The 27272-nt window shown below is 35.8% G+C and overlaps 4 protein-coding genes and 1 pseudogene across 5 annotated transcripts; 1 reads left to right on the forward strand and 4 right to left on the reverse strand.

Annotated features, from left to right (window-relative positions):
• Positions 1–628: 628 nt before the first annotated feature.
• On the reverse strand, positions 629–5316 carry LOC143613046 (putative aldehyde dehydrogenase). The gene is made up of 16 exons (XM_077086871.1): positions 5187–5316; positions 4322–4401; positions 4135–4238; positions 3973–4040; positions 3838–3895; positions 3263–3376; positions 3107–3190; positions 2905–3009; positions 2717–2830; positions 2503–2634; positions 2332–2421; positions 2159–2248; positions 1864–2073; positions 1664–1774; positions 906–985; positions 629–834 (listed from the first exon to the last, which is right to left on the reverse strand). The coding sequence occupies exons 1-16, from the start codon at positions 5255–5257 to the stop codon at positions 696–698; spliced, it is 1650 nt and encodes a 549-aa protein (XP_076942986.1). The 5' UTR covers positions 5258–5316; the 3' UTR covers positions 629–695.
• Positions 5317–6367: 1051 nt separating this feature from the next.
• Positions 6368–8727, reverse strand: LOC143613053 (tRNase Z TRZ1-like). The gene is made up of 9 exons (XM_077086875.1): positions 8674–8727; positions 7828–8054; positions 7568–7730; positions 7417–7487; positions 7226–7321; positions 7026–7139; positions 6878–6946; positions 6720–6794; positions 6368–6644 (listed from the first exon to the last, which is right to left on the reverse strand). Exons 2-9 carry the CDS (start codon positions 8011–8013, stop codon positions 6570–6572), a joined length of 849 nt encoding a protein of 282 aa, XP_076942990.1. The 5' UTR covers positions 8014–8054; positions 8674–8727; the 3' UTR covers positions 6368–6569.
• A 2811-nt stretch (positions 8728–11538) lies between these two features.
• LOC143613058 (uncharacterized) lies at positions 11539–12942 on the forward strand. The gene is made up of 2 exons (XM_077086880.1): positions 11539–12056; positions 12348–12942. The coding sequence occupies exons 1-2, from the start codon at positions 11924–11926 to the stop codon at positions 12872–12874; spliced, it is 660 nt and encodes a 219-aa protein (XP_076942995.1). The 5' UTR covers positions 11539–11923; the 3' UTR covers positions 12875–12942.
• A 2067-nt stretch (positions 12943–15009) lies between these two features.
• LOC143613049 (ent-kaurenoic acid oxidase 1-like) lies at positions 15010–17268 on the reverse strand. Its single transcript, XM_077086873.1, has 7 exons — positions 16915–17268; positions 16333–16807; positions 15976–16239; positions 15738–15900; positions 15563–15669; positions 15358–15476; positions 15010–15270 (listed from the first exon to the last, which is right to left on the reverse strand). The coding sequence occupies exons 1-7, from the start codon at positions 17142–17144 to the stop codon at positions 15174–15176; spliced, it is 1455 nt and encodes a 484-aa protein (XP_076942988.1). The 5' UTR covers positions 17145–17268; the 3' UTR covers positions 15010–15173.
• A 1554-nt stretch (positions 17269–18822) lies between these two features.
• LOC143613050 (ent-kaurenoic acid oxidase 1-like) lies at positions 18823–21285 on the reverse strand (annotated as a pseudogene). Its single transcript, XR_013150045.1, has 8 exons — positions 20934–21285; positions 20562–20830; positions 20112–20317; positions 19763–20017; positions 19465–19627; positions 19297–19403; positions 19095–19213; positions 18823–19008 (listed from the first exon to the last, which is right to left on the reverse strand). The product of XR_013150045.1 is annotated as an ent-kaurenoic acid oxidase 1-like (transcript).
• Between the last annotated feature and the right edge of the window lie 5987 nt (positions 21286–27272).

Raw genomic sequence — 27272 nt, forward strand, 5'->3', positions numbered from 1 at the left:
CTTTTACCTAAATTGGCTCACAACTAGAGGTGCACAAATCAAGTTTTTCAAATACCTGGGTTTGGGTATGGAGCCGAGTTCGAGTATGACTGAGTATTGCCAATACCCTAGTCGGGTTCGGGCCCGGGTATTGTCTCTAAACATGTGTATTGGGTTTGAGTCGGATATATTCTAAAACCGGGTATTTAAATACTCTATTTTCGGGTATTGAAAGCACCCTATTTTCGGGTATAGATTGAATTTTTAAGGAATTGAACTTTTTAGGGGTATTTTTCCTGATATTTTTCGGGTATAAATCGGGTATTTGAAAAACTTAGTTTCGGGTATGAGAAAAACTACCTGGAACCGGTTCCGGTTTTCGGGTATTACGGATACAAATCGGGCCCGGTTCGGGTACGAGTTTTGGTATTGAAATGCATACCCTATCTGGGTAAGGTCGGGTATGGGTTCAGATATTAAAAACTCGGGTATAAAAAAACCGGTTCTGGGTTTTTTCCGGGTCCGGTTCCGGATTCGGGTTTTTTGTGCACCTCTACTCACAACTAGATTGAAAATGCTCCATCAAAATTAAGTACTCATTCATAACTTTATTACTCAAATGGTCTGTTTAAACATCCGGCCTAGAACCAACTCTCATCATACTTGAATAACAAACTATTGGACAACCCGTTTAAAGCCACCATATATCGCGCAGCTTAAGTTGAAGGCGGGATTTTCCAGTCGTGTGAGACCGGACCAATATCATAGATAACTTCTCTGTGACAAGACCACACCAGTTTTATTGCTTCAGGAGTCCCTATTCCTGCGCCTCTTGGATCTCCAGCAGGTCCAAACCTGAAAAAAACTTCGAACGTAAATAAACAAAACACAAATTAAAACAAAAATTAAAGCATGCTCATACTGACCAATGGTTCTGCGGTGCTCCTGTAGTTCTTGCTCTAATTCCAGCATAGGTAGTTCCGTTCACAGTTTCCCCCAAAATATCCTGAAAATAAGTTGCACCCGCATGATAAATATTAAATAATATAATGCAGGGGCACAGAATAGTAACCAAGTTTTGAAACTGTTCCTATCAAGTCACTCATAAAATCTTTTGTTCCAATCATGTCACTAAAGTTTTCTTTTTGTTCTAATCCTAGATATTTTACCTGGATAACAGGTCATGAATGTTTTTTTTAAATAGTTTGACATTGCAAAACGTTTTCTATAAATTGAAAAAACTAAATTAAATTGTGAAAAATTGCAAATAATAATAATAATATGAAAAATTGAAAAAAAAAAATATGAAAAATTGCACAAAAAAAATTGTTCTTAATAATAATCTGGAAAATTGCAAAAACAAAAAGGAAAATTTATAAAAAAAAATTCTTATTATTATTATTTTTTTGCATTTTGTCACAATTAATTTTTTTTTCTCAATTTTTACTAATTTTGTCACTTAAAAAAAATATTTTGCAATGCTAAACTATTTAAAAACAAAAAAAAACCTACAAAACCTGCTATCCAGGTAAAATATATAATATTAGAACAAAAAAGAAACTTTAGTAAACTAATTGGAACAAAAGATTTTACGAGTGACCTGACTAGAACAATTTCAAAACTTGGTTACTATTCTATAGAGTAATCCCAATGCATTATATAATAACAAGTTAAATAAATATACCTGAATAAACAAGGGATCATTTGAGACAACAGCAGCAGTTAAATGCGCATGCATCTTTTCAAGCGCCTTCAACACCATCGGGATTTGACTGTCTTTGTACTCGGTAATAATCTAAACAACCACCAAAAATATTAAAGAAATTATACAAATATACAATGTAATAGAATATTACAATAGTAGTAAAGTTAAATGTTGATCACCTGAAAAGGCCCGAATATTTCTTTTGTAACAAGCTCATAATGTTCAGGTTTTAGTATCTGATCAAGCGGGACGAAAACAGCAGTCGGTTTGATAGCACCGTATATTTTAGGAATTGAATGATTTTCCAACTCTTCACCGCCCCATAGTAGTTTTGATCCCGGTATTTTAAGCAAACTGTTCTTGTGGTCTAGCATTGTTTCTGTTGTAAGCTGATAAAACAAGATGGAATGTAATAAATAATCAGTTGGATATAATAGTAACCTTTTTAAGTCCCGGTATTTAATAATAACTTACTGTAAGAACCGGGCCGATTGTTAAATTATCAAGACTCCTTCTCCCAGCAAGGTAACTCAGGTGACTCATCAGTGAGGTGTTGTTCCAGTTCTGCATATAATATATGAAAAGATTAAATAATAATAATACTAAAATAATAATATGGTGTTAATAAAATAAGTGAAGGCGTAAACCTCATGAACGAATAATAATGACTGCGCTGAGCATTTCTGGCCACTACATGCATAAGCATCTTGATCACAGACCCACGACACATAATCCACCTGTCAATAATGACACCTCGGCATTATAAATTCATAACTCATCTTGCAAGTTTATAAATTTTCAAAATTTTATAGTAAAACCTCGTGAACATCAGGCCCGAGAATTTTCCAGTCAAATCCTGCATCTTCTAATTTGACTCGACCGTTTAGATCATAAGCCAACTTATCTGCTATTCTTGAGCTACCAGTAAAAAGGGTCATTCGTGGATTCGCCTGATTAAGAAAACAAATATTTAAACCATAAAAAAGAATATATTTTTTTTGTTCTAAAAAGTGTTAATGTGAAGAAACTAACCTCTAGAAGCAGCTTGTTCATATTCATTCCATCGGAATTAATAAAGTCAACATCTTCAACCGGCATCCCACAAGCGTGAAGTAACCGAAGCATTTGTTCCATAACAATACAAACCTATAAAAAAGTTACATTTTTTTTAAATAATCAATGTCTATAAATATAAGTTATTTATGTACTAAAAGACTCACTTTGCTATCGACTTTAAGGACGGGTTTGTTTCCCATATAAAGAGCTCCCATCAGCTGAAGTAGAGGAATCTCTAGAGGGAAATTAAACGGTGTAATTAACGCCACCTGCAATTACAAATATAATAAGCACAAAAATAATCTATAAATATAGTTAACAGATAAATGAAATGAATGAAATAATAATATGTGAAGGGCATCTTACAGGGCCATAAGGCCATCGGAAACCATGACTTTGTTGCCCGAGATGATTCCCAGGTACTCCAAACGACCTTGCCAAAAACCGCACCTATCAGACATTTAAAAAAAATAAAAAATTAGCAATTAATAATAATAAAAATAAACCATATTTTAAGAATACCTGATCACCAGAAAAGTTTTCTAAAAACTTCCCGGTAACATAAACTTCACCAAGAGCCTGCTGGTAACTCTTCGGCGAGACACGTTGTATTAACTTTGCAAAGAAATCAGAAACCTGAAATAATAATAAAAAATATGAAAACAAGTAAAATGCAAAAAAAAAAAAAAATCATCGTACTCAGTATATCCCACCAATAGCAAAGCTATGGTAGGGTCTGAGGAGGGTAAGATGTAGACAGCCTCACCTCTACCCCATAGGGATAGAGAGGCTGCTTCCGGTGAGACCCCCGGCTCGATAGTAGTTTTGCGTCAAGCCTTGAACATAAGACACATAACACTCAACCATCGGGACACCGACCGATTGGTGCATGTACCCTTGTCTTTCGGCTATCAATGCCACCACATGATGCCTGATTAACCTTCCGCCACTTTTAACGTTATTTTCACGATATTAGTAAAATAACGTCAAAATTAGTGCAATTTCGCTTTTGCCCACCCGAGGGTTCACACATATATACATTATATGCGTGCACCGCAAGCAGGGTGTAAAAAAAAATCACACAAGCAAATTAATACCTCAGGCTGGGAAAGCATATGGCCTGCTTTTGAAGATACATCTCCATACAAAAGGTACCTATAAATAATAATCAGTTACATTAATTAGTACCACTAACACACTAACACTACAAATATCGGTACATGAAAAAATACCTCTCGGGTGATTTAAACGGATTGTGCAGGCCGTGTTTCGGGCACTTTGATAAGCTTTCAACAAAAGGCTGATCAAGATTTAATATCAAAACATATGATAAAAGTTAATAAACTTTCGCTCAAAATGATAACAAGTAACTTGAGATGTCATATTATATGTACCTTGATTCCATTTTGATCCACTTCTGAAACTTTAATGAAGGGTTCACCGTTTAGAGGATCGGGAATCGTGTTCCAGTGCCCAGATTCCATCCATTTCCCCTGGACTGGATAAGATGAAAAGCCAATTAATTAAACGGTCATTTTATAAATTTCATAAAAAAATTATAAATCCTAATCAATTGTTTACCCAAGTTGAGTACTTCCGCAGGCCTAGAGGCTGATATCTCTTCGGCTTTAACAGTGGCAAATTGTAATGAACAAATGAGCCTGCGTAGCAACATCCATCCATAATTAAATATTTTCAAGATACATATAAACAGATAACCAAAATTTGACGTTTCAAAAACCGGTGTATACTGGTTTCTGCTCACTATCCCGGTACGTTTTAGCTACGGGTGCAAACGAGACGAGCTGGGCCCGAGCCCGAGCTCGACCAGGCTCGAGCTCGGCTCGTTTCGATCTTTATTTCTAAAGCTCGAGCTCGTCTCATGAGTAGTTTTTCAAGCTCGAATTCGACTCGTTTACTATTTATTATTATTTTGTATATATTTTTTCAATTAAAATTTAATATATATTATTTAGTAATTTGAGCCGGGGCCGAGCTAGACCAGGCTCAAACTCGGCTCGTTTCGATCTTTATTTCTAAAGCTCAAGCTCGGCTAGTTAGTAGTTTTTCAAGCTCAAGCTCGGCTCGTTTACTATTTATTAATTGATTTTTATATATTTTTAACTCTTTATATATTTTATTCAATCAAAATTTAATATATAAAACAATATATATTACTTAGTAGGAATCTTGTTAATTTATTAATTATTATACATATATATACATGCAAATATATATGTATATATATTATAAAACTTATACAAATAGCAGGCTCGCGAGCCGGCTCGAACTCGATACGTGAAGCTCGGGCTCGGGCTCGTTTATTAAACGAGCTTACTTTTAGGCTGGAGCTCGTTTAAGATCGGTTCGATCGAGCTTTTACATAAGTTCGATGGAGAAATGGAATACGTAGGATTAGGATAATGATAGTAGGAAACATATATACCTTGAGGATGTTAAGGAAGAAGATGATGAGATGTTGTGCTTAATTCGATTGCAGAGTCGAAGCATGGACATTGTCAAGTGTGAATTGATCTGTTTGTTCAGATTCGAAACCCTAGCTTGTGTTGTGTTGTGTTGTGTTACGTTTTTAATATTTTTGTTTATAGAGTTTTATAGGTGAGGATGAACATGACTGGTACGGAGTGTGTGTCGGGAAGTACTTACGTTTTTTCCTCGTCAAAATTGTTTTTTTTTTATATTTTATTATTAAATTATTTATTTGCATTATATTTTACAATGATTCGTAGTCTTTTTAATTAATTTTAATAGTTTTTTATAGTAAAAAAGAACAAGAAAAAATATATTTTTTAAGAAAAATGAAGATATTCATTAATAAAAAACAACGATATAAACAATTACTGGGCCTAGCAAGAAGCTAGACTCAACCACCCTCGAAATTCACCATACACTCGATTATATTTTTTCTAGCCCAACCTAGTTACACTTTGAACTTACACCAATCCTCCCATGATATTGATGTTCCACCCGATCTATCTTTTATCCAAAGGTAACAAAGCATCTTGATTTCACCCACTATGTTTTCCACCATAATCGGTTTCCCGCTGAACACCATATCATTTCTTGCATTCCAAAGACACCAAATTGATCCTAAACAAATGACATGACAAATCTTCGCTTTACGCTTTGAAAAATTAGTAAGTTTGTATGAATCCAAAAGATCATGAATGCTGAGAGCAAATTCTTTACTCTTTAGTTCGATAAAATACCATTATTGGTTTGTCCTCGATAACCCATACTTGATTCCATCCATAACAATATCAACACTCGTGAGTTTATTAACAATACCCTCTTTAGAGAATGTTAATAAATTCCATGGAATAATTGAAATTACTAATGCATGCATTGTTGTATTAGATCTAAATATGAAGATTTGGGGTAGAAGAAGGCACAAGGTATTTGGGAGATTTAATATTATAAATTCATATCATCATACCCATTTATTGACTTCATACTCTATGGTTGAGGTGCTATAGTAGACAATGATGTAGATTTGAGTATAATATAAAGTGATTAAATAGTAGACAATGATGTAGAATTGGTTGTGTGATTTAGCCGTTTTGAAAATAGTTAATATAAAGTGATTAAATATGAAAAAGCAATCGTGATTATAAGGTTGATTAAACATGTGAAAATAATCAAATCCATACAAGGAAAATAGATATGTTTTTAACTCGAAACACCTTGAAAATTTTTACAGTCCAAGTTCTTCATGTAAAGTAACACTTGATGCATGAAAGGCGGAGAAAGTCTTCCAATTTTACCTCATTTTCATCCTTTTTAACAGAAAAATGCAGCATCAACCATCCTAAAAGCCCTCTGTAAGTGCAAAAACTCGGCCCGCCAATGGTGGGCACAGTGCAGAAACAGCTTCTTCAATAACCTGATTCATGCAAAATCAGTATAGCTCAAATCCTATGAAATGGTAATAATAGTACAAAAAGATGTTAAAACTTACATTCAACTGATATCGTGCTGAAAAGTGGATTAATACAATGGCTTTATTCTCAAATTTGCTTGCATAATTAACTATCTGAATTACCAAAACAAAAGATCAGAAATATGTCATCTGCAGACTCTGCACTAACATAAAAAAACAAGATTTGACCATTTGACCTCGGATAAATGTGTGTGTCCATAGTCTCGTGCATTCTCCACTGTCATTGTATTCTCCACATACGTGCTCTGCATAACCCGAAAAAAGAAACATGTAATTCTAAAATTCAAATACTAAAACAAAAGACAAACATCAAACACATGTTACCTCCATAATGAGAACTTTTGCCTTCAACACATCAGCATTATTGTCATCAACAATAAAGTCAGATGTAGTATCTCCTGTAAAAGCTACTTCAGGTGACGTTGTCGTGTATGTTATCTGCCAACAATGTAAACTCATTAACTAAAATTTGTATATTTTGTTGAATATAATATTATTTAATAGCTAAAATTGGCAAAACAAACCTCTACACCTGAAAACTTCAACTTCTTAATTTCATCCCCCGGAAGACCAACATACTCGGGCTTAAGCTTTTGTTTCACTGAGTAAATTACATAACCCTGTTACAATCCAAACAAAAGTTATTTAATAATTATGTATACTTATGCTGAATATTAATTAAAACACGCAACAGTGACGAGTGAAGACAACTAGCCTGACTTGGTATGACGTGATACGTCTTAAAAGCTTTAACTTTCAAATCTTTTCTCAAGTAAAATTCTTCACCTGCAGATTTACTGGTATAAACTATCAAATAGAAATAACAATGATAACAATAACAATATTGCAATTAAATTTTTTTGTACCAAAATCCAATCCAATCAAAGTATGCTTGAGTTCTGACTGGTCCATTGCGCGGTGTGCTTCAAAGATCTTTTCAACATTTTCTTTGATAACTTTTGGTACAATGATTGTTGGTGGTGACATTCTGTATAAACCACGAGTTGCAACATACATAGGTAATCCTCCCTAGAACAATGTTTATGTTTTAATGCTATCGAAATGAAGTAGAACTTAATACTAGAAGTAAAAGAAAAAGACTAATGAAGGAGAATGAGAGACTTACAATGTGATCCATATGACCGTGAGAAATGAAGAGAAATTGTTGAGAAATGGCTCGTTGAGGGCACTTTCCAATGTCAAAAGCTAAGTTGAAACTTGGAAGAATTACACAAGTTTCATGTCCTGCAATTGACAGCCCTTCAATCGGATAATCTTCTACAACCAAACCCTTTTTCTTCTTTGTTTCCATTATTAACCAGATGTGGATTCTTTAAATTAAAAAGCTTGCACCTGCAAGTATGTGAAAACAAATAGTTGGATCAGTAATAATGTTTCAAAATTGTAAGTAAATCCAATCATAGTTAACTGTAATTTGACCGGGATTCGAGAGGGATATATTCCTCCTCATACATTATATGTAAACAAAATAAAATACATTAAAAGTAAAAAATAATCTGAGCCAAACCGAGCCGAGCTAAGCTAACTTTCTAACGAGCCGGGTCGGTTCGGCTCAGTTTCAAACCGAGCCACATTGAGCGAGCTTTTCCGAGCAAGTAGCGAGCTTTTTGAACAGCCCTAGAGTCTGAGGACCCATATCCAAATCTCACATCGGCATTTCATCGAACACCTTGTGGGCAATCACTAAGTCACCAAACAGCTGACAATAAACGCCCACATCTCACACTGGCATTTCATCGAACACCTGGTGGGCAGTCACACTAAGGCACCAAACAACTTGGCAAAAGACTATAACTACAAAACATTGTACACTATCTATTGATCTTACAGTTACAGAAGACAACAACTAAAAAGATCAAATTTGGAATTGAACATACAAAATAACCCAATAACTGCATATGTATTGTGCCTCTAATTGATCACATCAATTAAATATGAGATAGAAAGGTACCGAAAATCAAGGAGATCACCGGAAAGACGAAGATGAAATTGATTACCGGCAACTGAACAGTACACCGGGTTGGCTTTCCAAGAAATTTTGTTCGATTATTTAAATAAACAAGTGCACTTATGTTCGTCAAGTTTCGGTAATATGTTCATGAACGTTTGTTAGCGTTCGTTTGTATGCGTTTCATAGATTTCTTTTACGTTTATTTATTTTATATATGTGTGAACCTTCGGGTGGGCAGAAGTGAAATTGCACTAATTTTAATGTTATTTTACTAATCTCGTGAATATAACGTTAAAAGTGGCGGAAAGGTTAATCAGGCATAATGTGGTGGCGTTGATAGCCGAAAGACAAAGGTACATGCACTAATCAGTCGGTGTCCCAATGATTGAGTGATATGTGCCTTATGTCAAAAGTTTGATGTAAAACTACTTATTGAGCCAGGGTCTCACCGAAAGCAGTCACTCTATCCCTATGGGGTAGATGTAAGATTGTCTACATTTTACCCTCCTCAGACCCTACCGTAGCTTTGCTAATTGTGGGATATACTGAGTAAGATGATGATGATTGCAGATTATATGTGTGTTCGTTTGTGTTCATGAATCGTTTGTGAACACATTCATTTCTTTCCTTAATGGACGAACACGAATATAAAATCTTGTTCGGTAAGTGTTCGTCATAAGACTGTCTACATCTTACCATTCTCAGACCCTACCATAGCTTTGTTATTGGTGGGATATACTGAGTAAGATGATGATGATGATTTATTTTATCTAAACATTTTATATTATTTAGCTTATAACCCATGACATCAAATAGGAAAATCAAATACTCACGTTGTTTTTGCATTGTTCTCATTTTATTTCTCATTATTCACATAGATGAATACATAGATTTCAATCTCTAGGTGTTGCAGATTTTATGTGTGTTCGTTTGTGTTCATGAATTGTTTGTGAACACATTCATTTCTTTCCATAATGAACGAACACGAATATAAAATCTCGTTCGGTAAGTGTTCGTCGTAAACTGTTCATGAACACATTATTTTCTTAACAAACGGACATAAACAAGGCCTTGTTTATGCTCATTCGGTTTGTTTGCAACCCTATTTACATTTCAACCCTCTTAATACCTAAATCATCAATAATCATCCATCTTTGGCCTGACCCGTCTTGTGTCGACCCAAAAACTTTTGATGCTGGATAAAATAAATTCAAGCACAAAAAAATCCCAAATTCATAGAAAAAAGTCTGATTGCGTAATTGGAAGCTCGCATCTCATTAAACACTTGATTATTTGTGAAACTTAGAATTTAAGACATTATTTTGATGTATTATGTTTATGATATACGAACGCGAACGAAAACAAAAGAAACACAAACAACTTCATTTCCCTAAGAACGAATGTGGACATGAAACTTTGTTCGGTTATATGTTCGTAACCAGTCCTTTTTGTCAACTAAATCCTTAACAAACAAACACAAATAAGATCTTATTTAATTCGGTTCGTTTAAAGCCTTGCATCCGACGCTATACTATGTGAGAAGTTATTTAATTTCAGTTTGCTACACATGCGAATACGTCAAACACAAAGTCGTCAATATATCAATAACAAATAGCAATCATAACCCATTTTGAACACTTTTATGATTTTCTATATTCAATAAATAGGAATTATAAATAAAAGTATATTATATTATATATATACTAAAAGGTAAACTAGGCTATACTCACATATTACTATTATTCATAAAAATTACAAGTAATTAAGCTTGGTTTACAAGCTCTTACATCACAGCATGAGATTTGTTACATGTGTGTAACAGGACTACACAAGTTTCTCACTTATTTTTTGACTTTTTGTTTTCTTTTGGCAGTTTGGCAAGTACTTTTTTAAGGACTACAAATACATTTTTTTCATTAATGTTATTTAAATAGTTAATGAATGTACTTCAACATATAGTATTTTCCATATAATATAATACTACAGATTAAAATTGAATTTGGCCATGTAATTGATGCTCACCAAATTTTGTGTCAACTCACTGATACAACGCACGTAACCGGCAATGTTTATTGTAGCAACGTCCGGGATCGAGAACTCTTAAGTTTTATTAACGTCCAGGTTTTTCCGACTGAATAAATATTCTTTTAAAAATGTTAATTTTTTAATAATATATTTTATACGAGTGTCGCTAATTTTTTGGGTTTATTATTGTAATATGTTGAATTATCGAATTTATTTTTTAGATTTAGTTTCGGTAACGTAATGAACGTAGCCAATACCTACCAGATTCGTGTTTACTAGCTGCTGCAACGCCCGGGTTTTACCAACTGAATTCTTCGTGCAACATGAGAGAATCAATGTCGTTACCATTACGCCTTTTTAACATTTTAATATGTTAATTTTTTATTATAAGTTATACATGCGTTGCTATCTATTTCTGCTTTTAACAGATTATGTTTTTTAATTTAATGTTAGTATTTTTAATGAACTTAATCCATACTGACCAAAGCCACATTTGCACTGACCGCAACACGACAGGTACAAAAATAAATCCGAACTACCCGGCGTAACGCGCCAAATAAAGCGCTAGTTGTATACTATTAGAGAAAGTTATGATTTGTGCCCTTGGCTATTTGGGTGGGGCACAATGTAGGTCTGATTCTTAAATTGAGTGATCAGTGCCCTCGTAGTTCTCGGGCGCACATAAGTGTGCCCTTTCGTCAATTGATAATCTGTTTAAGAATCAGACATGCATTGTGTCCCCGCCCATATAGCCCGGGAGCACAAATCATAATTTTCTCATTCTTTAATTACTTGTTTGTTTTTTTTATGATATCCTTACCTGCTGGTATTAACCTTTACCATTCCGTATATTGGAATCTTATTCTATTCTTGAACAAAACCTTCTGCCAAAATGGTTATTTGGCTAGATGGCCTTGAACCCACGAAACTTGGGTCCAAAGGGACATACAAAACAAAAAAAAGACAATAGATAAGATGAAGCAGGCTAAACCAATGTCCAAACACTAAAGTTTGGAATAAAAATTGGTAAGTTTGCAAGAAAAGTTATCTCAATATATCCTTACCATCTCTTGAAATCAAAGTAACAAATACAAATTATGATTATGTCCTATATAAAACTTGTCCCTTTTCCCAATTATGTAATAAACTAAACATCCATTATTAATATCCTCTCACTTATATTTTTCCAAAACATACCCTAAAAATTACTTGTGTTTTATTATCGATGGCAAACGTCCAAGGAAGATTGCCTTTTGATAACAAACCAAGCTCAAGTAGTTTGGTATTTGAAGAGTTTGTGCCTCCTGCGGCATGGACCGAAGACTCCACGTGTCATTACCTCCTTGTTGATCTTCCTGGTACATCAAACTCATCATCTTATTGTTAAACGTATATTTAGAGACTTAGATAAGATGGCGGTAAGCCGTACTGAGTAACAACTCAAAAATGGTCACTTTATCTTGTTGAAATATACTTGGTTGGACTAGATTAATGACCTGCAAACACTTTATTAATCTTTAATTTAAGAGTTTTATAAACAATTAACACTTTAATCATAAGAAAATAAATAGTATTTGCACACTATTAATTAAGTTCTTAATAAAATGATTTAAAAAGTTATATACATCACCTATATTCTTGTACTGTAGATTTCAAGAGGCAAGAGCTTAAGCTTCAAGTGGATAACAAAACTCACTTAATAGTTAGTGGAGAAAGGCAGGTAAGAGAGAACAAATACAAGCGATTTGACCAACGTTTTAGATTGCCAAAAAACGCAGACTCGGAAAATATAACAGGGAAGCTTGATGGTGAAATACTATATATTTCAGTCCCAAAGAAAGTTGAACATGAACACATCAAACATGACAACATTCCATCACCAACACCAGTATCAGATGAAAGTAAGTCAGATTCAGATGAAAGTGATAACAAAGACGACGAAAGTAAATCAGGTTCAGATGAAAATGAAGATGAAAGTGATCGCAAAGACGGTGAAAAAAATCAAAAAGAGAAGCATGGAATGTATATTGATGAGAAATGGAGGCAAGAGGCTGGTTTATATTTGAAACTTGCAATGGAGAAATTAAAAAATAATAAAGGGATTGTTGTGATTGCAATCTTTGCATTTTCATTAGGTGTGCTGGTAACTCAGAAGGTTCAGTCAAATGAAAATTGATGGAAGGAGCTATTGAAATCACAATTTGTACATATACATTATACTTTATACTAAATTGTACATTTGACAATAACATGTAGCATAAACTGCAAATATCAAATATTGCTATGTATTTGCAAATGGTCATTACTAAGTGTTATAACTTATGATTTCTAACGTTAATATTGAATGAAAAAGAAATTAAGAACAACATATAAGATACTAAATGTGGTACTTATTCAGCCTTATGAAGGTGATAGCTCGCGATTTGCTTATTAAATGAAAATCAAGAAAAATGTTCAGAATCAAGTTGAAATTAATTAATTATCGTTTTCTTTGTTATTCTTAACATTCCAATCCTCATTTGAATCCATTAATTAGGTTATGTGGCCATCATAATTCTCCGTAGCATGTAAAGAATTCGCCTCGAGTTCATGGAGTATAATTTTTTTTTAGTTTTTTGTTGTTTCATTCTTCACTTCCACAAGGTCATGTGTAGTAGGGCTACAAATGTGGGCGACGAGGGCGAGAAGTCGAGAACATCCCCCCCCCAGCCTGGGGCGAAAAAGAGGCGGGGCGACACAAACATGTCGCATGCTTGTGTTATGGTGATGATAACGTGGCCATCAATTATTGGTGGGAGGGGCGATTTTTGGGCTACAACACCGCCCCCCGGGGCTACATATCGCCCATTTTTGCCTCGTGTCAAAAATCGTCTCATTTTGTAGCCCCTCCACTACACATAACCTAAATCCCACCCACACCCCCAACCCAAGCTTTTTGATCTTTTGAATTTTGGTTCAAATTGTGTGATTTTGTGGCATTTAAAAGTTGTATAAAAATTATAGTTTGTCATATTTTCGCATGGACTTTTAAACGAAAAATATGTGTTTATTACGAGCTTGTAATAATCTCAAGATTTCAAAAAATTACTAAACGCTGAGATTTCGTAATTCCAAGACATATGTTTCTATTAGAGCATTCACATCAGGCTCCAAAGCCCAATGTCCAAACACATGTGGCAAGCAATGGACAAAAGATGTAAGAAACTAAACCATTGTAGAGTCAATTGACAAAAACAAAGTTTGCTTCTACAAACTTGCAACAAACCAATAAATTGGGCCCCTCCACCATCAAGTTAAAGAAAATAATATAAAAAATTGATTCAAGCTTCCACAAATTATGACACATGCATTTTTAACTACTTCATATATATATATAGTTGGTATCATTTATGAACTCTAAAAAAGTTAAGAACTCTTAAGAACTCCAAACAATCAAATATTTTTTTAATTTTTTTTATATATTAACATTATTTAAGAGTAGTTTTATCATATTTTATATAAAAAAAATTATTACATATATTAATCACAAGTTTACATATGTGTAAAATTTATGTACTAACAATTTACATGTGTAAAATAAAACATAGATATGTATAAAAAAAACTAATTTTTAAAATTGTAATCGTAAATATAGATATACAAAATGATAAAACTACACTCAAATAACATTAACATATAAAAAAATTTATAAAAAACGTTAGTTTTTAATGGTTCATTCAAGTTCTTAAATAATTTAACAGTTCTGTAATGATACTCATTATATATATATATATATATATATATTGAGATAATTATTATGTTGAAACATCCAAACGATTTACAATGAAGTGACAGGTAAGCAGTCAACAAGCTGCGCCGCAACCCCTTTTTGGATAGCAAACCCAGTCCATCTGTATAATAATAATAATAATAATAATAATAATAATAATAATAATAATAATAAACCACAAGTCTAAATTATCTCCATCTGTACGATTAATATTAATAATAATAATTATTATTATAATAAACAACCTAACGATTACATTAAACAAACATTAATACATAATTAAAAAGCCTTAAAAATACATGTTAACTATAAAATGTTTAAATAAAATTTATTAAAAGTAGATTATATTTAAACATATATGAAATATAAAATATAAATATGTTATGAAAACTAGTTAAATGTAATTAATTGTAGAAGTATTTGATGATGTGGTAGTTTGTGGAGGTTTGTTGTTGTGGAAAAAAGTGAAGGATTTTAAGAAAATTTTGGAATCTGATGTGACTCTGATGTGACGGTTTGTATAAGTTTGTTGTTGTTGATGCTCTTACTTTGTTTATTATCCAAACTTACAAAGTTAGTCAAACATATGATTTTGCTTCAAAAGCTTGAAATCACACTTTAACACACTAGCATATATTTCTTGGGCATTCAATAACAACACTTTGCTGCGGGTTTGCTATTCACTACAAGTGTGGTTCATCTTAAATTACAATTCAAGTTTCTCAATGGAAATTTCTGCACCATCTTCTGGTTTAGGATTTGAGAGATACTTCACTTTCGAATCCGGATTTACCAATTCCCACCTGCACAATATCCATTTTAATTAGAACTCAACAATAAACAATAGTATCTAATATATGAAATGGTACATTATTTGAATGACTACTTACTTGTATCCTGTGGACAAATGATAGAGAAAGATAGCAGCTTGTAAACGAGCGAGCATATTTCCTGCACAGATTCTTGATCCACCACCAAACACATGGCATGTTCCAGGTGCCATTGATACCTTAGGATCATACATTAAGATATATTATGAAAAAACACATAGAAGTACAAAATAAAGATTATGATCTTGATCACCTAGAGACTTACATCCCATCTATCAGGGTTGAAACACAATGGATCATTAAAGTTCTCAGGATCCGTATGGAGATACCTAATCCAGAGCATTACATTCCATCCTTTCGGTATTGTATGTCCTACACGATAAACAATATTTAACAAGAACAGGATAAACAAGTGAGCGTAATAAACATCGACCACAAACCTTTATAGGTAACATCTTTTGTTGTTGTGCGAAAGAGAAATGGAGCAATATTCGCCATTCTAATCGTCTCATCCACAACTTTCATGGTGTATTTCATCTTTAAAATCTCATCGCTTGTAACAAACTGATCATCCTTACTACTTTTAAGAGACATATTTTCATCCTAAACAGTTAAAACTTTAGAATTGGAGAAGATGAACATTTAGAACATGAATAAGGAGTAATGTTACGTACGTACCCGAAGCTTTTGTAGAACCTTTGGGTATTTAGCAAGATAATAAACAGCCCACATCATGGTTAAAGTAGTTGATTCATAGCCACCGATAAGAATGCTAACAATATTGTCAAGAATCTCAATGTCACTTAATCCGCGCCCCTCTTCGTCTTTCAACCTCATCAAACCATCCATTAAATCCTTCACAGATTCATTACTTTCATTCTCAAAGTTGTACTTCCTTATCCTTAACTCTTCCTTGAAAATCGCAATGGCTTTCCTCCGACACTACCAAAATTACTTGTCACTAATTAAGTTATAACATGCACACAAAATATTATTATCAAAAATTGAAGAATCATGAATGAGAACAGAACGCACCCGAAGGCCGTGATAATAAGCAAATCCTGGTATATTCAGTGGGTAGGATCTGACCCCCCTAACTAATCCAGCAAAACATTCACCAAGCATATCAAGAGTAGGTCCCGGTTGAAAACTAGCAAAATACATGCCAATGTTTTCGAATGTAACCTTCTTGATCTCTTTGTATGAGGTAATGGTACGACGCTTAGCCCAAGAATCAAGGGCCGATATGATTCGAGGCTGAACGATGCTAGCAATCCTATGAAGAGCGTCTGGCTGGTTAACGCTTCTAATAACAAAACTTCTGAGCCTAGCATGTGTTTTCCCACTAACCGCAGCTACTGAAGTTTTGCCTACAAGTTCAACATTTGGCCATTCCGATACGAAGCTTTCCTCAGCTCGAAATACAAATCTGGTCGCTGTTGGTGAAAACACGATCACCGATGGTCTACCAAATAGGTGTGTCTTGTACATTCCAATCCCATCACCAAACCTATTCATTTGTATAATTAATGATCATATAATCATAAGATAAAAGTTTATATAAAAGACAGTAGCAAAAACTGAAAACCAAAAATAATATTAACATATAATTATTACTTGCTACGCTTGGAATTGATGTAATCGTCAGGACGACGAAGGAACTTGAAGTACCAAAGAAATGTGAACGTTTCACCAATGATCGGAAGACCCATGTAGCCAGGAGGCAGATGTGTGCCGCCTTCAGATGATCTCAAAGTAGCCGTAACTAGTCCATACCATACATCGTTCCACCAGCACAAAAGCCATATCAGTAGCGGTACCAATCCTGAAACCACTGCCAACCACATCGTTAGAAGTAAGCGTTTTTTCTCTCTTTGGTTAGTGAAACTGTGGAATGCAAGTTGAAGTATTTGTAAAGTTGTTAAAAAGATGCTATACAATGGTTCACTTATTCCATCGACATTAGGAGACAACCATATACCATTAATTGGATGACGTTACCAACATTTTCAACTTATGTAATGCTATTATATCATGTGATACAATTAAACAAGGTATACATGCTTGTCCACTAGCTAAAATTTAAAAATAGATGATACTCTTAATATGTTCCCACATATTCGAACAACACTACTATACAAGGTTATAAATTTTATATATTAATTTCCGGGTATCACGAACTTATTAGGGCCCAGATACCACCTTCTACAATGAGTAATATATACCCTTTCAATCCAACTATTATAATTATAAATTATATCAAATATGATTACTAGAAGATGTCAAATATATTCCATTTGCACGTGTTAGGCAATTGGCATATACAAGAACACTAGTTGAATATGCTTTTTGTTAAATAACATTCTTATAAAATATATTAGTTCTTTATAATTAATACAAGCTAGAATAAGATTTTTTCGATAATTAAGTTCTATCCGATAAACTGTCATCAAACTCTGACATTAATTCAAAAGTTTTGATGACTAAACACTTGTGAAATAAATAAAATTTATGTCTTAACTTTTAATGTAAGATCCATTTCATTGGTAGTCTTTCGTATTTGTAACTAGCGTATGTTTACGTTGTTTATTTGTTTACGTCTGTATGTTAGGGCCCGAGGGCTTTGTAATTGAAGTCCATTGGGCATTATTAATGAAAGAGGTGTATAAGTAAACACACACATATATAAGGTGTGTGTATCTCATACACCAACCTAACCCTTTCACAAAACAAATTGTCCAAGTCTTACAAACTCTCTCAACCTCTCTCACCCTCTCCCTAACTTTCGTCCTCCACTAACCCCATCACAAGATCCGAGATATCGGTCCTTACTAGTTGTTTCCGCCAACTAGTGAAGAGGTTGATCCAAGACAACTAGTTGTTAGTTTGTTGTGTTGTTTGATCCGGTCATGGGACCTACATTTAACTTGTATAAAAGCACCATGATGGAGTATCGAGGTTAATAATTTTCTTTTTTTTTTATAGAAAAAACGAAGAGGCTACCACGTAGGTAACCTCAAAAAAGGCACCACAATCAGCCCATTTTTAAGGGGATTGGTTTTCATACACCCATTCTAGTTAACATATATATTTTTTTTCTTTAAACTGTTTGTAATTTTTTGTCTTTATTCTTAAGGTGTGTGAAAATCAGAATCCTTTTAAAACCTTTGGGTCAAGATTGCCGGCTAATCATTGTCGATTTGTCCATCAGAATCATTTAAAGATTCTGGTATCATTCCTTCCGCATGTCATTGTAATGTTTATATATTACTTATTTTTTGTTCTTACCTTTTCGCTAAATAAATTAGTAGACTTTTGTGATTGTCCTTTGAAGATCAATGGAGGCCACTTGTGAGGCGTTCACATTTTTAAAAGCTTGAAGTCACACTTTAAAACATCGTCAATTTCAACTTCAATTATTGTTTGACATTTTGATATTAATGTTATAGCAATCAAGACTTGAAGAAGTTTATACATCAATACATGTGTAATCGCAAACGTTTCTAGCAATGCTAGTAACGACAAATATCTTCTCATTATTTCAATAGTTACAGGGGCAGTGATACTTGTTGTTGACGCTTTTTCCCTAGCTAAAACTAGTTGAAATCTTAAAATTAAATTTCAAGTTTCTTAATGGTAATTTCGACACCATCTTCAGGTTTGGGATGTGAGAGAGACCTCACTTTTGCGTCCGGATTCACCAATTCCCACCTGTATAATATAATCTATCTTAGAATTCAACGATAAATGCTGGTACCTAATTTATGAAATGAAACAAAACTTAAATGATTGCGTACGTGTATCCCGTGGACAAATGATAGAGAAAGATGGCAAGTTGTAAGCGAGCGAGCATATTTCCCACACAATTCCTTGCTCCATTGCCAAACACTTGATATGTTCCAGGCGCCATCGATGACTAAAGATACATCGAGATATAGTATATGAGGAAACCGAAAAATAAATAAAGAAACAAACACTATAATTTCACAAGGGACTTACATCCCATCTATCTGGGTTGAAACACAGTGGATCGTTGAAGTTTTCAGGATTCGTGTGGAGATACCTAATCCACAACATTACATTCCATCCTTTCGGTATAGTATATCCTACGGTATAAAAAATATTTTAGAACAAGATAAATAGTGAACTTAAAGAAACATCACACACCTTTATAGTTAACACCTTTTGTTGTTGTGCGAAACACAAATGCGGCGACATTTGCCATTCTGATTGTTTCATCAACAACTTTCATGGTGTATTTCATCTTTAAAATCTCATCACTTGTAACAAATTGCTCATTTTTGCTACTTTTGAGAAACATACTTTCGTCCTAACGTCGTTAAGCAAGACTTTAATTAGAATTGAAGTTCATGGACATGAACATGAACATGAACATGAACATGAACATGAACATGAACATGAACATGAAAATAATAATTAAGAAAGCAATTAGGTTTAGACATACCCGAAGCTTTAGTAAAACCTTTGGGTATTTTGCTAGATAATAAACAGCCCACATTGTGGAAAGAGTAGTTGATTCATAGGCAGCAAGAAGAATGCTAACAATATTGTCAAGAATTTCAGCGTCGCTTAATTGACCCCCTTCTTCGTCTTTCAACTTCATCAAACCGTCCATTAAATCGTTCATAGACTCACTGCTCCCATTCTTCCTCCTTTTCTCCAACTCATCCTTAAAGATCGCCACAGTTTTTTTCCGACACTATCAAATTAATTTGTCACAAAGTTATAACATGCCCACAAAGTATATATTATTAACTAAGTTACCATCAAAAATTGAACGAAATTAATAGAACCTGAAGGCCGTGATGATAAGCAAATCCTGGTATATTCATCGGGTAGGATCTTATCCCACTAACCAATCCAATAAAGTATTTATCAAGCATATCAAGAGTGGATCCCGGTTTGAAACTAGCGAAAAACATGCCGATGTTCTCAAATGTAACCTTCTTGATCTCCTTGTACGCGGTAATTGTACCACGTTTGGCCCAAGTATCAAGGGTCGATATCCAGTGGCGAAGCTTGGACTGAGGTACCGGGGGGGGGGGGGGGGGCGAGCTCAAAATGTATACAAAATTTCACAAACGAGGGGGGCCATGCTCAAATTTTCGGCCGAAAAAAGCTAAACTTACACTACGTATAAAAATTTTCGACCGAAAACAGGTAAATTTACACTACTGCGCAAAAAAGCAGGGGGGGGGGGGGGGGGCGGGGCCACCCCGGGCCTCAATGAAGCTTCGCCCTTGCCGATATCATGCTAGGTTGCACTACACTAGCGATCCTACGAAGAGCTTCTGGTTGGTTAATACTTCTAGATACAAAACTTCTTAGCCTGGCATGTGTTTTCCCATGAACCGCAACTAGTGAATGCTTACCTACAATTTCAACGTTTGGCCATTCTAATACGAAGCTTTCCTCATCTCGAAACACAAATCTGGCCGCTGTTGGTGAATACACGATCACTGATGGTCTACCGAATAGATGCGTCTTGTACATCCCGATCCCATCACCAAACCTATTCATTTGCATAATAAATGACCATATAAAGATAATTGGAATGTTTACATACAATATGGTAGCAAGAATTGAAATTGGGAACAATTATAATATGTAATTACTTGTTACGCTTGGAATTGATGTAATCGTCAGGGCGACGAAGGAACTTGAAGTACCAAAGAAACGTGAACATTTCACCGATGATTGGAAGACCCGTTTAGCCCAGAGGCAGATGGGTGCCACCTTCAGATGAACGTAGAGTTTTCGTAACTAGTCCATACCATACATCGTTCCACCAGCACAAGAGCCATATTAGTAGCGGCACCACTCCTAACACCACCGCCAACCACATCGTTAGAAGAAGCAAACGGTTTTGGTTAGTGAAAGTGTGTAATGCATGTTTCAAGTATTTACAGAGTCATACTAAAAGATGCTATACAATGCTTCACTTATTCCATCGACATTAGTAGACAACTATATCAATCAATCATACCCAGTAAAATCCCACCGACAGCAAAGCTATAAGTAGGGTCTGGGGAGCGTGGGATGTAGGCACACCGTACCTCTATCCAAAGGAATAAAGAGGTGGCTTCCAGAGAGACCCTCGGCTCTAAGTACATGTGTATGAAGCAAAATAAAGGAAATCAAAGTTTAACAGACCATTAATTGGACGTTAATTGGACGTTAATAACAAAAATATGAATAATATTAATTTGTCACTTTGTTCCTAGACCATTAATTGGACGTTAATAACAAAAATAATCTCAACTTATTTATTCTATTATATTCATCATTGCATGTGATATAATCAAACAACGTATATGCTGAACTTGGAAGTGGGTATGGAGAACAACAAAACACATGCGTACCGACACACGGTTTATGTCTCGAAGAGCTTTTCTTATTAATCAACTTACGAAAAAGAAAACTAGATACAAAATAATAAAAGAAACAAGGGTTTAAACATATAATACTCATTGAAAGACAAACTTAATGATAAATAAATACTAAATCACGCGACAAGAACACATCTCAATGGATAAAAAAAATAAAATAAAACTAATTTAATTTAAAGCTATTTCCTACCGTCCCTAAGAGATCAAACCGTACCACTCTTAAACGAAAAGAAAATATTAGCTTAACAGTATACTAGTTTTATTTATATACGCGCGTACTCTCAAATGTATAACATGGTTGGCTTCCATGTGAATTTAAGTTAATTATATTCTCGTTTGATGTGCATAGAGCCGCTTCAACTCTTTTAGAGACCTAAAAAGAAACGAGAACTCGGGGCAATTTGTTGTTACTGTAGGTCCCAAAACGACCACTCGAACGGATTTTGCACTTGACAAGCTTTTCGAGACGGGTGCGGTAAATCAAACGACCAAACAAAAATATAAAGATAATATGGATAGTGAACGATCTCGTTGTCAGTTAAAAGATTTGATATATTAAACAAGAACCAACCCACCCAAGGTGAGCTCCCCTTGGGTGGTGATTTACAACATACAACACACACATACATAATACACAAGACTTCAATATATAATAAAAGCTAAACATTCTAGAAGCCTTATTCCCATCGAAGCTAAACGCGCGTTCCCGAAGCTCTTGTTTCGTGTCCGGTTTCCTCGTCTGCTTTAATTATTAACGTGACCAATAATATATAATGGGTTTCGTAATTTGATATCGCAAGTCACACTTTTTGGCCCTACAGTTACAACGTAAAACAAATAATTAAGGATATTTTGTGTTTTCAAAAAACCTTAAGAGTCATTTTTATCATTTTTTTTAATAATAAATTTAATAAAATGAAATAATTAGTAAGTAACTTTTACACCGGGACAATTACAGACTAACGGCAGATAGACGGGCAAACAAGCTGCGCCGCTATCCCTTTCTGAATAGCAAACCCTACCCTACTAAACACATCTAAGTGGGAGCGCCTAAAGCTTTACTCCCCTAGACATGGTCCTGACCAACGTTCCTTATTAATTCGAGTTGAAATTCTGAGACGCGGGTTAAAACATAATTAACAAGATTATCATTTAAATAAGTTGAATTATAAACAACTCACAAAGATATGTGACTGAAAATCTATAAATAGTAAATGAATGTAGTAGATAAGTTATATTATTTTGTACTTAATAACAAACCATTTTTATTGATACGTTGTGCCCTTTTGCCAATTGTTTAATAAGTATTGTATGCGACGACATGTAATTTGTAGGAATGCAGGAAAGATACTGTTAAGATGTTCCACATATTCGAACAACACTAGTAGACAAAGTTATATTTTATATATTACTAGTTGTGTGCCCGCGCGATGCAGCGAGGTTGCACGCAAACATGACATCGGATGCGTAACCGGTGTTACTGTTTCTGTATGTGCGTGACTCAACAATAGTATGCGCGTAACACGACGATAGTATGCTCATATTGCGGCATTGGAATCTTAACCGGTGTTAGTAAGCACGTCACACAACGATTGTGCACGCTCAGTCAGGTGTTGGTGCGCACGTAACGCTACATTGAACTCGTTTTGACCCGCAACCCGTTTCGCTTAACAATGTTCTAACCGAAATTCGTTATGACTTGACCCCTTTCAACGCAAACTCGTCTCGACCCAAACCAACTTAACCTTTTTGTATCGACTCATTCCAACCTTAACCTTTTAGACCCATTACCCGAACGACCGAAACCGCCCGATTCGTTTGTCGGTCTTTAATGGTAATCACGTAACACGTTTAGTTTTTAAAATGAAAAAACTATAGCAATACCATACTCAAATTAAAGAGAATAAAATACTCGCTTTTATGGTATAATGTTTTTAAAAAATATTAACGTGTGAAAAAATTATAAACGTTTAAACGTCGTCGGGGTAGTTGGTTTAAAATAAAGGGTATATATGTAACTATTATATAAATTAACAAAATGTAATTAAAGTTAATGGACCAAACTTGTAATTATTTTTTAATAATTTAAAAATAAACCGTACATGATTTTGGTTATGCTAAAAGACAAAATTGTCAAAATACAACATTGCCCCTAAAATGCCTTAATCTTGTGCATTAAAGTTTGTACTAAAAGCAACAAGTTTGGTACCTTTTAAAAATTAAAAGGTCTTTCTTTCATGCTTTATATATAGTATAGATTTTCCGGGTATGATCACGAACATGGTAGACCTAACACCTTCTACAAAGAGTAATATATACCATTTCAACCTGACTATTATAATTATAAAATATCAAATATGGCTACCAGATGACGTCAATATTCCAAAGGATGGGCAGACACCCTACTCGTCCCATCCGAGTACTTGTGTAGTTGTGGGTTCAAGTCCAATAAAATCAAATATAATAAAGTTTTATCAAACACAAATATAGCTTATCAAATATATTCAAATACATAGCAAAATGAATTTCTAAAAATTACATAAAACTATTAACCAAATAACTAAATAAGATTAACGGATGGTGTAAGCGACCGAAAAAAAGAAAGAAAGGAAAAGTGAAGAAACACTAAGTGACCCGGTACAGATTATAGATAATCTGGGGGTTAAGTAATGTTTCCCACGAGAATGAGGTCCAACAGAGACGGTTGTTCTTCAGGGGACCTGCAAAACAAACACCGTAAGCTCGTCACTGAGAAGGGGGGGGGTTCCTCCTTGTGACCACCCTCCGGCGTGAGAATCAGACTAGATTGCTCTGAATATAAGTGTATATTAAGAGATTGCTAGATAACTGGATAGCAGATGATCTTACCATTCCAAGATGTTGGAGTATTTATAGCCGAAGGTAGGTTTCCTAGAAGGTACAGCCAGCTGAATAGTATTCCTGTTCTACCAACAGTGGATTATGCACAAGCCATACTAGTTGGTGGATAGGTTACGGCCAACAGTAACAAAGTCGGCTGCACTATTCCACCAACTGTAGATTATGCACGTCCCACCTACTGTGGATTATACGCAGGACATGCTGGTTGGTGAGTAGGTTACGGCCAACAGTAACACTATTCTACCAACTGTAGGCTACGCACGCTCCTCAGTAAGAGTTGGTGAGTAGGCAGCGGCTAATAGTGACAAACAGTACTAGAGGGTGCTCCTCCTCGTACTGTTGTCGGTGAGCTGTCACCCTGTGATTGGCTCATGGGTTGTTCTGGTCAGATCGTCTGTCCTACCCATACCTTGGTAGGTATAGTACAAAAGATCTTTCAGAATCATACGGACTGGCTCATTTTGGCGGGATTGTTCCCGCCTTGCTCATTCCTTCATGTGACTACTGAAGTAGCTATTGCCTTGTGCGTGTAGCCCTGCTGTCTGCGGGTAGCCTTCCCTGATGGCTTGTATCCGCAACTGCGGGAACAGGCGGGGTACTTCACCATTGGGAGGCTTTCCCTGCGTGTATAGCTTGCGTACTGCGCGTAAGATTCTATGAGCATGGTGGGTCCTGCGGGAGCAGATGGTCTTTGCGCAGACGTCCCTGTTCAAGGTGAGTCTTGCGGGACCAACTGGTCTCTGCTGGGACCTACCTCTTCAAGTCCCCCCAGTCCAATGTTCTTCTCATGAATGTTTAATGAAGTGAGGTGAACTTTTGGACTTTAAGCAAGGGGTTTTGAAAAGGGTTTTTAGTTTTAAGGTTCTCCGTGGGGATTCTTCCCGCGGGTTTCCTAATGTCACTTGCAAAAATTCCCGATTTTTTTGCTTGATCTTTGGGTATGATGCGGGTAGGTATGTAACCTTCTCGCAAGTCAGGAGCGTTGAGTCTCACTTGTGTGGATTCTCCTTGAGGTTTTAGTGGTTTTGAACATAGTGATCAATTATGTTTAAACTACCAATTCCATCCTGGAGCCTCAAACAATGTAGTTCTCGACGTTCCCGCTATGCGGGGATGTTATTTCCGTTTCCGCAAGCATTGCCCAGAAGATCCTTCTTGGTTTCAATTCCCTGCGGAGCGCTAGGTATGTGAAGGGTTTTGCCTTAACACTGTACCCGCGCTCGTCTTACGGTTACTTTACTTTCAAGGTACCCCTGGCGTCAATTCCCTGCGGGTGTTAGGTATGTGAAGGGTTTTGCCTTGACACTGTACCCGCACCCGTCTTATAGTTACTTTGTTGCCGGGGTATTCTTGGCTTCAATTCCCTGCGAGTGCTAGGTATGTGAAGGGTTTTGCCTTAACACTGTACCCGCATCCGTCTTATGGTTACTTGGTTGCCAAGGTAAGGGGTATTTTCCCGCTTACTTTTGAATCTTTTTGAATTTTGAATTTTGAAATTCGAAAGGTTGGTGAGGATAAGAACAGTCCAAACATCTGAAACGTCGTGCGACAGTTTCTTCTGACTGTGTCAGGACGTGCAGGAAGTTATGGTGACGTGACAGTACATGGTCATTCCAGACGCTTTTTCTGGCGCGTGGGCGCGATTTTTCGGGCGCGTGGCAGCGAAATTTCTGGCACGCGTACTTTTTACAGCTGTTGCCAGCTTGCTTTTTGCCACGTGTCATAGTTTCATTGCACCCTCGATTTCTCTCTCCTCCGCATTAAATTCACCGCATTAATTGCGATTAGTATATAAAGGGGGAGAGGGTCCTTTTTAATTCACACCTTCACCCTTCTCTTCTTCTTCCTAGCGATTTCCGGCAAATACTCCCCTTTTCAGGCAAGCATTTTCCCGAAATCGCTTTCTGCAAGATGTCTTCACATGATCTCGAGTCTACCACCGATGACAGGAGTACTGCTGGTGAGTGCCAGGTGATTGCCAGTGTGCTCTGCCCGGCGATCAGTACCAGTATGTTGTTAGGAAGTTCATGCTCGATCCTTTCGAGCCTGAGTTTCCTGAACCCCATCAGACCGTGTACGATGCCCCCAGAGGCAAGATCGGGGTTTATGCAGCATTCTTTGTCTATGGGAATCTTAGGTTCCCATTGACAAAGTTTGTTTACCGTGTCCTTGAGAGGCACGGTGTTCATCTGACCGAGTTGCACCCCATGGCGATCGCCAAGATTCGCCATTTCGAGTGGGTGTGCCGGATTCTGGGCATTGAGCCCTATGTGGACCGCCTGATGACCTTCTATACTTGGAGGTGCATCCAGGGGTGGTACACCCTGACAACCCGGATCAAGGGTTTGAAGATTTGCGCGACCGAGCGCAGTCTCCGATCGTGGAAGCGGGAGTTCTTCTACATTTCTGCCCGCGCCATCCCCATTGCCATGAAGTTTAAAAATGGCCAAGCAATTCCGAGCCACCACGCCACCAACTACCAGGAGGCGGAATGGTTTGCCAAGATATCCCGGGTCCAATCTCCGGTTTACCGTTTTGCGGAGTCCGGGATGGTGATGCTGGGGATGAGCCGGGTATGGAAGGAGGCGTCTCAGGTTCCCATCCTTCTCGAATACGGTTTGAACTCTACTCCTTATGGTATGTCTTGTCTTTCTTGCTGATATGAGTTTGTCTTCTAACTGTTTC

The sequence above is a fragment of the Bidens hawaiensis genome, unplaced genomic scaffold, assembly GCF_021521415.1.
Source record: "Bidens hawaiensis isolate Kalapana, Puna unplaced genomic scaffold, B.hawaiensis_p1.1 tig00036478_1, whole genome shotgun sequence".
Taxonomy (NCBI): domain Eukaryota; kingdom Viridiplantae; phylum Streptophyta; class Magnoliopsida; order Asterales; family Asteraceae; genus Bidens; species Bidens hawaiensis.